At 42.2% G+C, this 17,527-nt stretch overlaps 1 protein-coding gene across 16 annotated transcripts in view; it reads right to left on the minus strand.

The window, feature by feature from the left end:
• Positions 1 to 17,527, minus strand: part of LOC120902030 (tyrosine-protein phosphatase Lar) — a 239,669-nt gene that overhangs the window by 38,615 nt on the left and 183,527 nt on the right. For 12 of the 16 annotated variants that reach the window (XM_040310497.1, XM_040310494.1, XM_040310495.1 and 9 more), the window contains 7 exons: positions 13,621 to 14,007; positions 13,321 to 13,454; positions 12,860 to 13,010; positions 8,754 to 8,777; positions 6,588 to 6,688; positions 5,063 to 5,252; positions 1,756 to 1,906 (listed from right to left, as the gene is read on the minus strand). In XM_040310497.1, coding sequence (XP_040166431.1) covers positions 1,756 to 1,906; positions 5,063 to 5,252; positions 6,588 to 6,688; positions 8,754 to 8,777; positions 12,860 to 13,010; positions 13,321 to 13,454; positions 13,621 to 14,007 — 1,138 coding nt within the window. The remainder of the gene's footprint in view (positions 1 to 1,755; positions 1,907 to 5,062; positions 5,253 to 6,587; positions 6,689 to 8,753; positions 8,778 to 12,859; positions 13,011 to 13,320; positions 13,455 to 13,620; positions 14,008 to 17,527) is intronic. The other 4 variants (XM_040310508.1, XM_040310505.1, XM_040310504.1 and 1 more) reach the window with 2 other exon arrangements.

A 17,527-nucleotide genomic window follows, 5' to 3' on the forward strand; every position in this document is an offset into this window, starting at 1 on the left:
CGCGCTACCAACCAATCAGGCAGTTGCGACGCTTGAGAAAGCTAAATTGGTGGGTGACGCGATGGAATTTTGATGAAAACCACAAACACGGTAGTAAATTTCGCATGTTATGACATTTTCAACGGAAACTTTTTCTGCGCTGAATGTTTCGGTTGTGCCATTTGTGCAAAACGATTGTGTGCGGTTGTATGGTTTTGAACAACACGGCTAGTTACATTATCATAAACATCATAATTTGGCGATAATGGATGGGCTCGGTAATTGTTTCGGCGCGCCGGAAACGGAACGTGTTCATTACAATTAATAAATAATATATCCTGGCAGGCGTGACAATATTTTCTCAGACCAACGGTTCATAATGGGGTAGTTATTCCGCGTACACCTCGAAGGGGTTTTTTCGGGGTGCTGTATGGTAATTTGTAACAAACAACAAATACGGTAAAATAGCTTAAACTTCGTTATATTGTCGACCGTTTTGTTATTTGAATATTCAACATTGATTTAAAATTGTAATTTAAAGAGCGTTAACCATAGTGAAAAGCAAGAACCACACGGGCTTAAAACTGAAACAAAACATGAACGGCCAATATAAACGGCATGGAAAACAATCAACAAAAAAGCTAGAAATTTTCTCTGTTGTCGGTTCGAAAAACAATACCAGCTTTAAAAACAAAAATCAATACCATGCAGACAAACGACGCTGCGCTGCGTCCGACATAAGCGGGAAGGTGAGACGGTGGGGGTTTTATGAAAGTGGCCGAAAGGTTCACTAATTTTCACTGCTTCAAAGTACCCCGGGTTCGAGTGCGCGGTGTCAATATTATTCAATAATTTAAATTTCAAATTATCCCACGACTAATGTCCCTCCGGCAACGCTGAACGTACGCTGAAACGGAGCGAAAGCATCGAAAGCTGATTGTGAAATGTCCCACCAAAGCTGGGAAAGTGTGCGAACGAATGGTTTAAGTGGGCACGGCTTTCCACCCCGCAATCGCATGAAGGAGGCCAAGAGAAGAGCGTGGAAAGAAGAGGGGGGACATGTCGTGTTGACATTAGTTTGGCATCCCACGGAGAGCTGACAGATGACGAACTATTCTAGCTGGCTGGTTGTGGGGTGCGCTACATATGAGGCCGTTCACATAAAAGTCTAGCGTCGAGTTGAGACTGCCGATGGGAACGTCGGTATAGCCCCCATATTTCGATTCAGGAAATATAAGGTACTACATTGGATTGGATTTGCTGCCATGGAGCGCTTGGGGGCGGGCAATGTTATTGTTACTGTTTTTTGACCACTATTGCTTGCTGGTTGGCACCGCATGAGCGGGGAATGCTGCCGAGGATTGACCCACACTGTGTGTGAGTGTGTGTGTGTGTGTGTGAAGTGACTGGCACAAACAATAACAATAAACAAAACAAGTGCCTCCACTAAACAGTTATCAAGTGCGCTATTGTTATGAATGCCATTCGTTCCGTTTGGCGACCAGCAGCGGCGCATACGAAGCGGGCAGCACGGCTCCGACCACCAAAACTTCATGATGCGGTGAGATAATGAAGGAAATAGAGTTTGCGCTGGGACATCCCATCCCATGAACTAAAGCATGGACATCCCAGCACAGTAAATCGCGAAACAGTAGTCACAGGGATAGGATTTCGCACTTGCAACTTGGCGGGCCTCTGCAGCGGAACAGAGAGATGGGGTTGGAGGGGAAGTGTGCGATGGGGTGGGGGGGGGGGGTTGCGGAAACATATACATACTGATGATGCTGCTCGTTTGCATAAGTGTCATTCCAGTACAGCTCGTAGTGTACGATGTTCTCGCCCGAGTGAGTTGGCCGGGACCATTGCAGGGTGACAGCTGTTTCACCGACATCGGTAGCCCGAAAGTTGCTTGGTTGTGAGGGAACGCCTGAAAATAGTACAGTAAAAGAGCGAAAGAGAATGTTGTTAAACGCTGGTAGCTGGAAAAAAAACACACACAGATAAACACAATTCTTTGCAATTTCATAGTGCCCCCGTGTGCGCGCGCGTGTGTCGAAAAACTCGCAATTGCAAACACACCAAACCAACAACCAAACTGAGGCAAGTACTGTGGGTGTCATACTAGTGTCATTCAGCGTGGAGGGTCTACTACTGCCCTCCTGTCCAGTACGCTTCACCGAACGAAAAGTACCAGAAAACAAAACGATCGTCCAATGATGGTGGTGTATCGCGCGAATGGAAAACTCCCGCAAACTAGCTGGGAGGGTCGCGCACAAATGAGTGTAGGGTGTGAACGAGGAGTGAAAACATTTGGTTGTAATTTGCATATGCATAAACACGTTGTATGAATGTTTGATAGGAAACAATTTAATTACATCGAGATTATCACCGGTGTCGATGACAATCGAAAATCCTGTTACACTTAAGCCGGTAGCTTAATTTAGATAGCTTCGTTTTAAAATGATCATATGTAGCATGCACATGCACATGCTATACTGTCTATAATCAATTCACACGCAATTCTCATCACACTTAATAAACACAAATTGTCAACACCACACAACACACAAAAAAAAGGATAAAATAACCACTCAAGAAATTAACACAACCCAAACCACATAAATAACCTTACGCCAGGAATTGTAAGTCAGCAGAAAAACCCTTGTCCAAAAACACTTAAAACACACAACCCGCACACAGCCCCGTAGGTGCGAAAACAGCAGAAAAACATTACCCAGCACAAAAACGTTTCAAGTGCGTAAAGCGTAAAAACAATAACATTGCATAATAGCAACCAACGGAGACACCGTACCTCGTGTGTACAAACAGAACCGTAAGCGTAGGAAACAAAACACCGCGTAAGCGTCAGAACCCAGAACTGACCTTACATAATAAGCACAACCATATGTAAACTCAAAACTTGACATTCAGCATAATTGACACAAAATAGAGAGTATAAATAAAACCAACTCCGATCATGGCAAGTCAGATTCGTTCGGACTGTCAGGATAGGACTATGCCCATCCTACATCTATCGAGTTCTCATTTAAAGAGTTTAGATATGTCCCCCTGCCCAAGGTAAGGCCTCTAAACTCCAACGTTTCCAGTAAGGGAAACCTCCTAAAGGTTTCTATGATCGCCTGGACGATCAAGTGTCGAACGTCCGCTTCGAATCAGTATCCACTTCAGTTCTACTTAAATTCGGCAAACGATGACGAAGGCCACCCTGACCAACGCGAGTTCAAATCATACCACATGGCAACCGTAACAGTCATCAAACACATTACACATATTTAGACGAACGCTACAGCGCACATTTTTGTCCATTAAAACTCTTGAGGCTGTTGTTTGTCATGCTCTTGAAGATGCGATGTTTGTCGTGTTCTTGAATCATAGTTAGATTGAAAGTTTAGGACTTCACAATGGCTCTAATTGATATTTAATTTGTTGTTTAATGTAGCCAGCTGAACAATGCTGTACAACGTTTTTATGAAGATTTTTTGAAATGTTTTTGAACAATGAAGTTGATTTATTAGATAACACAAAAAAAGATTTCAAAGACAGGACATGGACTTATCTTGGGATTAGACCTTGCACCTTTCTCTTGGCCACGATTGGGGCATTTCGAGAAGACAATATACATTTACGGTATCGCCATCTGTCTGGAATCACAGGAAACAACATTGTGCCACCAAATTGATCGTTGATAATTATTAAAGGCTCATATTTAATTTTTAAAGGTTTATGTTTAAGTAGTGTACTGTTATAGAAACTATCGAACATTTAAATTAAGCCTATTCAACTCCATTATATCCAGCCTCACAAAATCCTTAAAAAAAGCTGATTCAGTCAGGAAAGCACAGTGCTCAGATAGTGAGATTTATATTCATACTTCATCATTCTTGAAGATGTACAGTGGCCCATCTGTTGAGACCATTATTCTTGCCCTTTGTCTCATTAGTTGACAATGTGCAAAGAAACGGCGCAGCATGAAATGGACAGTTGCGATGTCACTGTCACAGTGCCGCCGCTGAATCTGCATTTCAACTGGACCTGAAGCCTTAAGTTTATTAGTCAATCTCCGACAGTGCTCTTTATGCCGCGATGATAGCGTTTCTGTTGCACTTCTTGCAGGGCAGCGACAGTGCAACAGCACACTATCTACCGGCCGGCGCACGAAGTGGAAAGGGATAGTGTTGGATTGATTTGAGGGAAAAGTTAAATTGAAATAACTTTTGTGTGCCGCTCGGAGGAGAAAACAATGGCAAACGCTCATTCCAACGGTACTGGACCGATGCATTGCGGGATTGTCATTATGCTTTCCGGGTAGGTGGTGGGAGGACACTTGCAAGGAAAACTCGCTCATCATGCCAAGCGAGAATATCTCGACGTGGCGCAAAAACTTGCCTCCTTGTGTCAAAGGGCGGTATGAAATGAGGATTCTTGAATTTTGTTGCAGCGTTATGTCTAATTTGACCGAATCTGTAAAGCAAGTTGATGACTTGCTCTTGCGATATCGTAGCGACAGTTATGCTAGAAACGGCGTATTGTTTCATGAAAATAGACGATGAATGTTGAGAAGATGAATGATTTTATGTTACTACCGACAGCTGGTGGAATTTAGCCATGGAGGGGGTGGTATAATTTCAAGAAAATAGTTAAACTTTACTGGACGGAAATCCAATTAGCTTCTAAGGACGGGTTGGGCTTGTTGAACGACGGATGACTGATTCACTGTTACCACTCTTGTAGCTGTAGCGAAAGAGTGCGCCTTTGGAGTAATCTGTTAAATTGAGCGCAAAGTTGATTCTATTTTACCGTTTTGTCACTAACTATGTCAAAGTTCTCCAGTTGCTTGTCAGTCTGTATGTCTTTGATTATGGCTGGCATTCCGGGGCGACAGCAAACTGTGGGTTTAGTAGACTATTTTCTCTGTTAAATCAGGCAACTTAACCCAACGATGATTTAAACATATATTTTTGGCCTTAGCACGCTCATTCAAAGGACTATATTTTCTCGGTGTGTGATATAGGGTTAGCATGTTGCTCTATGGATACGAGAATTCATTTACAAAACAACTTACCTTGTTGAGCTTTAACTTGAACCGGGTTGGACAAGGGACCAGCACCCATAGAGGTAAATGCTTGTACCCGTATAGTGTAGATAGCATGAGGAGTCAGCTCAGAAATGGTTGTCATATCGTTGGTTTCCATCTGAGAGTCCCACGATGCTTCGGGCTGGTTTGGGTTGGTGGTGTAGTACACTTTGTATCCCTAATAAAAAGAGCAGACGTAAAACCAGACAACATTAAATATGTGTGCATACTAACATAAACATTACAAACTGTATCAACAATGGATGGAAACCGCAGGGCAATATATTTTACAAATTTGGCTCTTGCAACCAGTTATCAAAGTTAGAAGATCATGAAAGAGTAAAGTAATAGGCAACAGTCGTGCTTACCACATATGCCCCACGTATGGTGGCGGTAAGCGACAGTCCCAACCTTAATGATCATATTAATCAACAAATCCATAAAACGTTCATTACAACCAAGTCAACCAGGCATTACAGGCCCGCAGCGGTGGTAGCCATTATCGGAAACACGCATCACAAAACGCATCCGAGCCAGGGCCGGACTCTGATGGTTGACCTGCGATGTTCTCCGATGGTCATGTAAAATTATACCAAATTGCATTAATAATTCACTGTTAATTACGCTGAAACATCTCATAAATTATTTGCTGTGTAAACGTGAGCTCATGGCCTAACCCTTTCGACCGATACAATTATTGATAGTTCGTTATCTATTGTTGGGGTACACGACAGTGTCGTCGGGGATGGATCTCGCATGGTGTAAGAAAATGCTTACACATCATCTGTTTGAAATGCCAGTGCCAGATACTGACATTCAATGGAAAATATGCTTGCTCAAATGAGTGTAAATTGAACATAAATGGGAACGAAGGAGGAAAAACAAAATATAAACACGGTAAAATATTAACGTCGGCCGATAATTTTTTCTCGATTAAACTGTCGAAGTAGAGTGAATTAATTAGGTGGAATGTAAAAAAAAACAGGAAGAGGAAATAGATTGTAAGCTAATCCCTTTATTAGCAATTGAAAGCAAAACAAAAACCGACCCATTAACTGAATGGAGTATGGCTGATGTATCAATTAGCACACTGTTCATTATAAATGCTTACGCGTTTAGAATGATGGTTAATGGAGTGTACAAATGATAACCCTTTATTGATCGACTGGTAGCGTCAATATGTACGCAGCGTATCGATTGAAGGCTTTTGAAGTATGCTATTATTAGATAGTCGAAGTTGTCGCCACGTGAAAATGTGGCAAAATAAACGGTATAGGCGAAACAGTACTATTTTATTCCGCAAATGGGGAAAACGCTATAAATACACATCTAGAATCCATTTTATGCCCGCGCGATGAGCAGCTTCCAGCTAGTCTAGGTGCAAAAAATAAGTTGTTATTAAATTTGTCCTGCACGATTGGAAGTAATGGTTTTGTTTGTGTCGTTCGTGCCCCGCCGATGCTTGACAACTTTCCGTGCTGTTACTTCTACCCCGAACGCTACTGGTACTCACGGTAACTTGTCCATTAGGAGTCTCAGGTGGTTCCCACGTAATAAGCATTGTCGACGAGCTTAACGGCTTCACTTCGATGTTCCTTGGAGCACTTTCCATTTCTGTAAGTAGTTACCGGCAGACGAAGACAGGAAGATAAGACGATGATACTCAGCGCACGGTGCATTTGTTACTTGTATTCAAATTGAAAAGCTTAATAAACTAAGGCATTTGAACTATACAATGTATAATAAGGATATTAAGGTAAAACATAGACAAATTTGCACAAATGGATTAAAGTATGCTTTAGTAGGGTGAAATATAAGAACATTGTTAATCCCAAATGAAGCAAATGATACAGTAATTCTAAAAGGTGATTGATATATACAGTTCTAAAATAGTAATGGACCACTCAAACTAGTGAAACTTCAACATACTAAACGAAGCTACAGATGACGGTAATAGTAAACACATACGCATAAAACACTTGAAAAGTAGATTAAAACATGCATGATAAAGAGGTCTAAGAATTAGTTGAATCGTGAGTATGTATATATTGAACAAAGCAGTTTGATTTTGCATTAAACAGTGCGATATGTATATTTATGGAACTCGTAAAAATAAATAACCAGCTTGTTTCGAAATGCACCACGTATAAAGATTTGTGCCGCACGAAGCGCAAAATAAAAGATTCATAGATGACAAGAAATTGAAGACTGCGGAAACCGAGAGCTCCTGAGGCTGAAAGCAATGTCGGCAGTCCGGGAAACTTTAGCAGAACTGAAATAAAAGTTGCTATCCATTGTTAAATTGAATATTTTCTGCAGAAATTCTGCCCTGCGGCATCTATCAGACCGTTTGTGGATCGAGCTCGGACAGGTGGGCAATGCAAAGTTGAGCAGAGCAGATATACGGAGAGGGGGTGCTGCCTAACAATAAGAAGTAAAGGCAAAAGGAACTGTCCATTTTTCTATACTTGCCCAATCCCCCCACCCTCCCTCCTTGCAGCGATATGTGATCGTTAGGGTTGTTGTGTGTCGGTGAAATAAGAACAGCTAGCAAAAGTACATTTTCCCACTGCTGCATTATGAAAATGCTGTAGAACGTAAAACGAAACGGGGACCAGAGTGCACAAACGGTGAAGGCGTTTGTGAGAAAATGGAACATATTCTACAAACAGTCGACAATACGACACATAGCAGCAGCGGCAGCAGCACACTAAAGTATTGACGATGAAATCAATAGAACAGCAGCATTGGGCACAAAGCACCAAAACCAGTAGACCAACCAAGCGCGAGCAGTGGAGTGAGATGGGCGCGTTGCGAAGATAAACACAGGCAACATGAGCACGAAGGTTCGGTCGTGATGTGTGTGGGGACAGTACGTATCACTTGGAAAAGTTTAGTGCATTGCTCGAAGCTTATCTTTTGGACAGTTGCAAAGTGAAAACTTTCCCATCTAGGAAAGATCCCGAAAGGAGGAAGTGAGGACGGAAGGGAGGCCGAGAGAGAGAGAGAGAGAGAGAGAGAGAGAGAGAGAGAGAGAGACAGAGACGATGGTGCGGACCGTGGCAAGCAATCGCTAGTAGGTACAGTGAAGTACGTTGCGACTTTACCGAAATTACCCTGGATGACATACTTGTGTGTCTCCGTAGTTCGTGTACCAAACAACGCAGCAGCAAGCAGCAGCATCTCATGTAAATTTGTGAAGCAAAAAGGTGAAGTTAGCGCTTACGGCCAAAAGAAAATAGAAACAAAAAAGGAAAGCAAAAATGCGCTGATGGAAACTGGAGAAAATTTAAAACTGATTGAAACACGCCATACAAAAACAAGTGAAAAAGTGTAAACATCTTATTGCTCAAAAACTGATCGCCATTCTACGAGAAATAAAACTTTTCTATATGGGAATACAGCAGAAAACCAAAACAAAAAAGGTGGAAGAAATGGAAACAAAAACTCAATCGTGATACACACAGTTCGACAAGTAGAGGTGCGGGAATTGAAACATGATAAAGTTTATGTGAATGTGGCATGAAAGTTGGCAAAATCTACCGTGTAAAGGGCCGGTTACAAAAGACAAAGTAAAACAAAACTTCCACAGAAATGGTGAATCAAATGTGTATAAAAAGAAGGAAAAAACAAATCCATACAACTACAGGCAACTGCCGTTATAAAGTGAGTTACTTACTGGAACCTCCATAAGCGGAATCGCCTGTCAATATGTTGGTTAGAGACAAAACGAAATGATGAGAGCACCGCGCGTTATCGAGAGCAAAAATTTGAGGAGAATAAAAATAGTCAATGAGTTAAAATTTATATATTTGCATCGAATAAAGTGCATTATTAAAAGGAGAAAAAACCGCTAAAAACAGGTGCAATTGTAAACCAAAAATTGGAACAAAAAGAATGTACAAAATATTTACGAAATGGTGTGTTTTTTTTCTCTTTTCTACAGTTCTATTGCTTTAATATGGGGTGCTCGCTTTGTAAACAAAAGGCAAACACTAACTGCCGTTCCAAATAAACAAGCACAATTTAAACCTGTTAGACTAATGGTACCAAAAAAAACACAAAGGTGCTTTTGTTGCATCATATTGCCGGTTCTACACTGGATATATCGGGTGGAAAATCAAAAACAAAAACAAAAGGTGTAGTAACGCAAAACACGTGCATGTTTGCTCTATGGAAGGAACGTTTTGGATATTTGGGTGTGCTTATGCTTTGGAGGTTATCACATCACATTCATCGCTCAACGCATGGAACAACAGCTGGAGGAAAGCGCACATAATCTATCGTTCGCCGCAAAATCCTTAGATGATCGCCCAAGTGTACACTGTACACTTTTGCAAATGTGTTTCGGTTTTCTGGTTTAAAACTGCAGACAGCAGCAGCAACAGCAGCAACAATACACACTAATTTTCCATTCACACAAAACAAAAACACAAACATTTAAACGTTATGATTCCCACCCTCCAGCGTTCCATGCTTAGGTACAACCTATTGAAGTTGAGCAGGTGAGCGTGCACGAGCACCACGTGATAAAGGGATCAGGAGAGGATAGAGAAGGAGCAGGACACAGGTTTTACGAGAAAGGAAGGAAGAAAGTGTTGCAAATCCGATACAAAAACCAAAATTGTACTTTGGACGAGCAAAATTGTTTCACTTACATTCCGGCACCGGTCGCGCATACATGAGTGTTTGTATTTGTGTGTGTATATTGGTAGGAGAGCACGGTGAAGCAAGAGGTTTCGGTTGTGCGAAGATGACCGAGAATCGAGATTGATTTTATTTCGTTTCAAAATCCAAACCAAAATTATTTTCGTGCATTCGTTACGCACATAAATTCGGAGGGTGGTTGTTGAAGATTTTTGGTTGTTGTTGTTGTTGTTGTTGTTATCCGAAGTTTGTTTCGGGTATGTTTATTTTGTGTTTTTGTTTGTTTGTTTTGTAGAACCAACAAGTTTTTGACGGGGTACATGATGATGTTTTGGAAGATAGCATGAAAAATAGTTGATAAAAACGGAGTCTAAGTAAACTGAACGATGATTTACCATTTGTCTTTGTGTGAATTTGTATTTTGTTTGTGTGTATGTGTGCGTGTGTGTGTGGAAAAGTGTTGTATTTGTGTTTTGTCCCATTTTGAGCACACTAAATTAGATGGCAAAATTTACAGCATTTGCAATTCATATTAATTCGTAATTTATATGCCAACCACAACCTGAGAGACATACCAACGGGAAAAATGAATCTCGCATTCTTGCACTTCCCCCTGCGGGGGAATTCTCTTACCATCTTCATTGTTTGATGGAAATTTCTGGGCAATAAAACAAATTACGTTCCATCAATTTTACTATTGCTGACCCTTAAACGTCAACCAAGGCAAAAGAGTGAATTCATTTATTTTGTCCGCACCGACATGTGCGGCTGCTAGAGCAAAGTCCACCATGCTGCTTAGCGTCCTGTAGCGTTTGACCAAGGCTTACGCTTCGCAAAATAAACATTCCCGAGAGGCAGCCTTGTATAAGTTGTTCCGTACCATCCACGCACACCGCCATGATTTATGGAGTTGGAAATGCGAAGACGTTGGCGAAGCGCAGCGGGACTTGAACCAAAACCAATCTTACGGTTAAGAACGATTCGGATCCCGCACCGTGTGACTTCAGTGATCGTTTAGTCGAATGGCAAGAACGCGAGCCTAAGAAAGAAAAAAAAACACACACACAGAGCACAGCAGCTCTTTTTCAAAGCTAAAGGAAGCGTTAGCACAAGAGAGAGTTGAACGCAAAAAGAAAGAAAAGAAAACACACGTACACATAGGGCAAAGGATCGTGAAATTGTGATACGAACGAAAAACTCATCGAACCTGCAGCAGTCTTGCTCTCTGCGTGTTATTTCGATCCAAAATGAAAGATAAACTTCATGAATTATATGGTCCTCGGTGAGGCTTTTTCCACACCATGGATTTGTAGCTAACCGTTTCCTGCTTACACACGCACACGAGCGAAAACACGCAAACACGTGGTAAATATTATGATATTCTTCGAATAATAGTAATAACATTATGCTTCAACGGATCCAAGCTGAAAGGGACACAAGCCCTCAGAAGCGGGAGCAACAAAAAAACATCAAAAACCAACCGAACTCGCTGTTTATTCACGGTTAAACCTACGTCCTTTTTGGTTCTTCCTGTTCGTACACTGTCGGTGGGGCTACGAAGGCAGTGAGATCTTGCCGAATGGTCGTGGCCTAAACGCGCTTGTGGTGCGTGCACCTTAGCTCAATTTGTGACTCTACTACACAGCGTGCGATTCGTAAGGATACATTCACACAAATCAAAACATTCTCTATTTGGATCAATCAGTCATCACATGGGCTGCGGTAATAGCAGGGACAAAGGTTCAGCAAAGTCTTCCCCTTATCTCGAACATTTGTTTGTACGATTGATTGCGGGTTTCCGGAGAAAACATGCTTTTCATAATAATCGCGAAAGTTAAGACGACCTTTCGAGGTTCGGGTCCCAATGGAGTGACCCGAATGTCGTGTTCAATGAACCACCAAAGCAGTGTCACATGTTATTTTATGAGTTTGCAACAACAGTTTGATCTCGTTAGCAGTTTGGCTGATTGTTCAGGTACGCTAAAACTCTAAAAAATGAAATTCCTTAAAAAATAAATAACTTTCTGCATGTCAATTCATACATTTCCTAATGAATTTGCTTCAAAGTTTCCGGTTCGCCCTTCTGCACAATCCTATGAATGTGAGCAATAAACTCCGACTCAAAAAAAAAGTATCGCGGTCAAGCCAATAGCAATCAATAAACTGTAATCGAGTAGGAAATGGCACACATTTCGTTAACTGCAAACAGAACACCGATCCGAAAGTAACAGCCGGAACGACCACACTGACTAGCTAGTGCTGATTGAAAATGATTCACGGTCTGCCGACACGTTACTATAACATTAACTTTTAATGAAGATAAATTGCACAAATAATGAATAATTGGCTGCAAAGTGATTGATATTTAATGAAAACGGAGTCCCCGAAATAAGGCTGTTGGGCTCACGCTTCTGATTTTCGACGTGGAAGCGACGGCAGCTCCTTTCGTCCGGCAGTGGCCGCAGTCGAAGAAGGTAATAAACCGCCTCTAACCATAGGTATAGTAAGTTGGGTTCACCAGACAAAGTGGTCAAAGTACAGGTGAAGCTATATAGCATTGACTGGTAGAAGCTATCAAGTTTGATGAAGCATATCCTCGCTACGTAATACACTTGCATTGACGATAGTAGGATCTGTAGGGAACATCAAAACGGATCCATGCTCTTGGCTATGTTTCAAAAATCTTTTGGGAGGAACTAATAGAAATACATGGCGTTTTTTACGCATGATATAAGACCGAGTGATTGAACGTTTTCGTTTTGAGCCTTAATATTTAATGAAAGACATTTGACGGGGACGATGTGTTGTAAAGCTGTGTTATTGGATGCTGGGTTTATTTGATTTCATTTCAACCATTATAAGTTGTTGTTATTAAACAACCAGCGCAACAAAGTTAGTATTAAATAACAGTTATAAAGTAAAACCATCAAACCTGAAACTGTTGTAGTGACTATTTTCACTGTTATGGGCTTTTTTGTGGAGGGTAGTAGCTTTTATATGTTATGTGATTAGTTTGGTTATATACTGTTGGTAAGTATGCATGTGTGAGATGATCATGTTTGTAAAAAAGTAATAGAATGCTGTCAACCATGATGAACATGATTGGCATATTTTGAGGAATTCCTAGCACTTGTATACCTGTCTCCCCGGTGGTCGTAGTGGCTGGCAACGACGGTGGACCACGGCCAATATTATTCACTGCAATAACATAGAACTCATACTCGGTGTACGGACTGAGCGTTCGTACGACGTAGAACATCGTAATAATGCCACTGATCTCACTGAACGCCTGCACATTGTCGCGCGATACAACAATCATCGTAGATATGGTGACCACCCACCGTCATCAGCCGACGCGTTCCCGGCACAACAACAAGGGACCCAAGAAAACATCCGTCCAATGTCGTGAAAGAGAAGAAGCAACATTCAAAATCATTAATAAACATGTCAATTATTCTGCGGCGCACTTGTCATTTCATAATCCAGCATCCGGTGAGTGATTGGAAAAATGATACACTCTTGCTTCAATCATGGTCCACTGGGGGTTAGGGACCAGATTGTTTGATTTTTTTCGTTCCTTGTTTTTACACGATACTTGCCTGATTTGCGTTCTTTGGCTTGTACTGTATAACGTAATACTGCAGATCTTCTGGCCCTTTGTAAGACCACTCGAGCCGAACCTGCGTAGCAGTTACTTCCGAAATTGTGACGTCCGTGGGCGCAGCTGGTAATGCTGGTATAAAATAAAGACGAAAAAAAAAAACAGCAAAAAAGTTTTAAAAAAAGACGAAAGTGATTATTTACATCGCCAATCCATCAAGATCACAATTTGGTACGTATACGGCTGTGAACAGAAAGGTCTGTTTTGCTTGCCGACAAGGGCTGGACTTGTCACTTACATTGAACTTTGACCAGCGAGGTAGCTTCAATGACACCGAGGGACGATTGAGCGATGCAGGTGTAATTAGTGCTGACTCGTATGTCAGTCAGCTCCAGCACGTTCCGCCCAACGGGGACATCATTTTCCGGCGTTAAATCCTGATCAACGCCCTTGCGCCACTTGACAGACGGCATCGGCGACCCGACAGCTACGCAGGTGAGGGTCAGATTTGCTCCGAGCATAACCTCGTACACGGGCTCGGGTGGGCGCGAGAATGTCGGCGGTACGCGTCGTACCTTCACGTACAGTGGAGTCGGTTTTGTGTGCTCCGTTCCGATCGAGTTTTCCGCCACACACTCGTACTTGCCCATGTCACTTTCCTCGCTGTTGTCAATCTGTAGGCTTCCTGCAAATATAACGACAAAGAAAAAGAGAGTGTGAAAGAGAGAAGCGAATGAAAAATAGGGAATCGTACAAATCAGCAATCACTTGATCGACTAAACGAGTGTTTGGTTGTGGTGAATCCAAAACTACGGATCGTATTTAGGAAACACGTTAATAAATTATGCCGGCTAACGTGGGACACATGAAAGTATCGCATAATTTATGTTCCGTCTGGCGGAGAACACGCATGGAAATGGTTAGCAGGTTTGAAAGTAAGACGTACCCAAAACAGGTTGGAATCGATTTGCGAGCGAAATTTATTTTGATCATCACAAAAATGTCAATACAAATTCAACAATGTTTCGTTTCTAGCGTGAGCCCTTTGCGTAAAACAGCATTGGTATTGTCACAGAGGTACCAAAGCTTAAAGCATGGAAATAGGTTTATGACTGTGATGGAATGCGAAGTTCCATTCACCATAATTGCTCTTAGCGTTGAAATGTACTGTGATTTCACTAAATATAGTAACGTTAAAATAACAAAATCGATTGCAGCCACTGATAGCAATGTGTAGCGTAGTTTCAGCGATTAAACTATTCGGACAGTTTTTAATTTCACCATTCATCCTAAAAGACTGTTATTATTTACGTTGATTCATTTCACTACAAATGATACACTTTGCGAGCATAAAAAGTAGCAACCATAAACAGTTTAGGGTTTCATGCGTTTCTAAATTGATATGTGTTATACGCTTCGGTCGTAATTCTCTAGATAAATGGCCTTATTTCGGTGTAACGAAAGGGCGGTATTTAAAAGTCAGTGTGCCAGTTTGGTTTTCCAGATCCTCCAGCTTCACCAGGGGTGGGTCAGGGATCTAGTTGGTTGATTCTATACTGAACGTTTAGTGAATATATTTGATGAAGATAAAAGAAGACCATAGAAAGCAATCAAGACCTCTAATGGAGTGGCACATTAATGGGCAATATATGTTTTTGTTTTTTATATTACTCCGCCTTCGCTCACTGCAACCCAAACAACATGCGTTTGTTGATGTAGTAAAAACATTCAAATCACACACACACACACACACACACACACACACACACACACACACACACACACACACACACACACACACACACACACACACACACACACACACACACACACACACACACACACACACACACACACACACACACACACACACACACACACACACACACACACACACACACACACACACACACACACACACACACACACACAAACACAAACACATGAAATGCTCTTCCGCTGTAATGGTAAGCCAATTCGTTGCCCAAGGGAAATAGGTTCCAGTCTTACCTCGATCTCCACCAGGGCAGCAGAACAATCATTAATTTAGAGTGTCATCCTACCCTACCCACTCACCCTCTCAGAGATATCTCTTGGAAAATGGAGAACACAGCACATATTGTGCTCACCCACGTCACACCATCACGGATCGGCTACGCGAATGCGTTACGTGAACCGAAAGACACATTTAGTACTTTTACTTTTTGCGACCTTTCGTTCTGCCGCATGGCGCACGGTATTCTGATCCTCCCCCACCAGCGGGCACAGCGGCCAGTTACAAATAAGCTGCACATCCGAGTAGCGTCTGCGTGGCGAGTGGGATTTTTATCATAAAAATTCATAATTTATGTGTGCTGAAAATTTATCCGTTATTTATGCATGGGATTTTCTCGATGTGCTAAATGGACGCCCGAGATGTACGCGAAACGATGCGAAGTAACAGAAAAGTTTCACTAACCACAACCGTTCGTCGCCGCTGCTACCTTTTGCATGCGCACACATTGCACTCTGAAGGCGACACATACTCGCGCACAGTAACTGTTTGTTACTTGCATTCTACGACCGACAACATGGTCGCGTGTTACGTTATGGCGCATAGGAACTTTTTTTTTTGCATTTTACTTCCCTTTCCATAGCAAGTAGACGGGAAAACAGTGGACTATCATGTAAAGGGAACGTTGCAAATCATTTCGAAAAGCAATAAAAATATTAAAATTGGCAATATGTACGTAATTGGCCGTGTCCAAGGAACAGGAACACAACAACTCCTCATGTTAATTATCGTTATAGTAGATAAGCGAAATGATTATTTCTAGCTTTCGTTAGCTGCCATAGATTTGTGTAACCAATAAAGAACGAACAGACTATTTGCCTTGAGTAAGGATTAATGAAACGTTATAAAATTTACTAAACCAATGCCACCGATAGTATATAGCTAATTTGTCCGTGAATATAATGCCAATAGTACTAGTCAGTCAGTAGCGGCTGTTCGGCGATTTTCCATGCCAGGAATGAAGATGTAGCATAGCCGGAGATGCATAGCCCGACCCGAAATTCCCCCTGTACACCTCTCACCATTTGTCCTTTTGCTTGATTTACGGTCTGCGAGCTTCCGCATTGGCCCGTTTTGCAAATATTTTTTTTTTCGCACCATCTCCGAAAATGGAAAGCTTTGTCAAACCGTAAGGCAGAATATCCGGGCGCTTTGGTCGTACTCACACAGAGACGAACGAAAATTCGGTAGGCTGACCGTCCCGTAGTCGGTTATTTTACTAAGGGAATTGCCAACGATACCATTGACCACACACACCACTGCTATGTGATTGAATGTGGTTGACCACGAGCGGTAAGGTGTGATGGGAGGGTGGTGGTGGGTGGAACAGAGAAATGCTAGTGGTAGATAAAAACATAAAACCACCAAGTATCAGTCTCTTCGAAAAACGGGCCATGCCGTGTGGATGGGGGTAAAACGATTTAAGAAAAGCGAATAGGCAGTTCGTTTAATTGGGCACTAATGTCGGAAGAGTGGGGATGGGAAGCAGTACGTAGGTACTCGGGCGTTGCTCAACGGGCGATAAACTTGATCAGCACAAGCAGGGGGAAAAAATCGTACATATTCCCATACCTCATGCACACCCTTACTTGGGGCCCGCGCTTGCCAGCGTTTGGGGCAGGGCGTGTGAGAGGTCTCTTTTTGAGCTCAGCAGCTACATCTAAAGCGGGAAAAGGTGGAAATCAAATTTATATGAAATTGCTTCCCATCCATCTATTCTGCCAACCTGGACTGTGCCCTACCGATGAGAAGGAGGAGTAGAAATACACACACATACATACACACCACGCCGTATACCGCGCTTTCCGGCCTTTGGAAAAATAACGAACCAATCTGTGGTCCAAGATGAAGTCCACCCGGAATCCAGTCGAGTGGACCTTTTTGTGGGTGGGGGAGGGGGGGGGAGGAGGGGTCGGAGGAAATGAATTGATGGTTTGCGGAAAGGGCGTTGGAGGGAGGGGATTGGTTTGAGGAGAGGGGCACCAAGTGCTACTACCGCTGCTGTCGGGAGAATTTTAGAACGAAAGTTACCAAAGGGAAAAGCAATTTAACGATGATGATATGTGAACTTTTATGGAAATTGGTTCGTTCCGGTTGCCGGCAGGGTTTTAGAGTGCTTTTCCCGAGCCGCCGGGATTGGGGAGGAAGTTAA

The sequence above is a fragment of the Anopheles arabiensis genome, chromosome 3 (genome assembly GCF_016920715.1).
Source record: "Anopheles arabiensis isolate DONGOLA chromosome 3, AaraD3, whole genome shotgun sequence".
NCBI lineage: Eukaryota > Metazoa > Arthropoda > Insecta > Diptera > Culicidae > Anopheles > Anopheles arabiensis.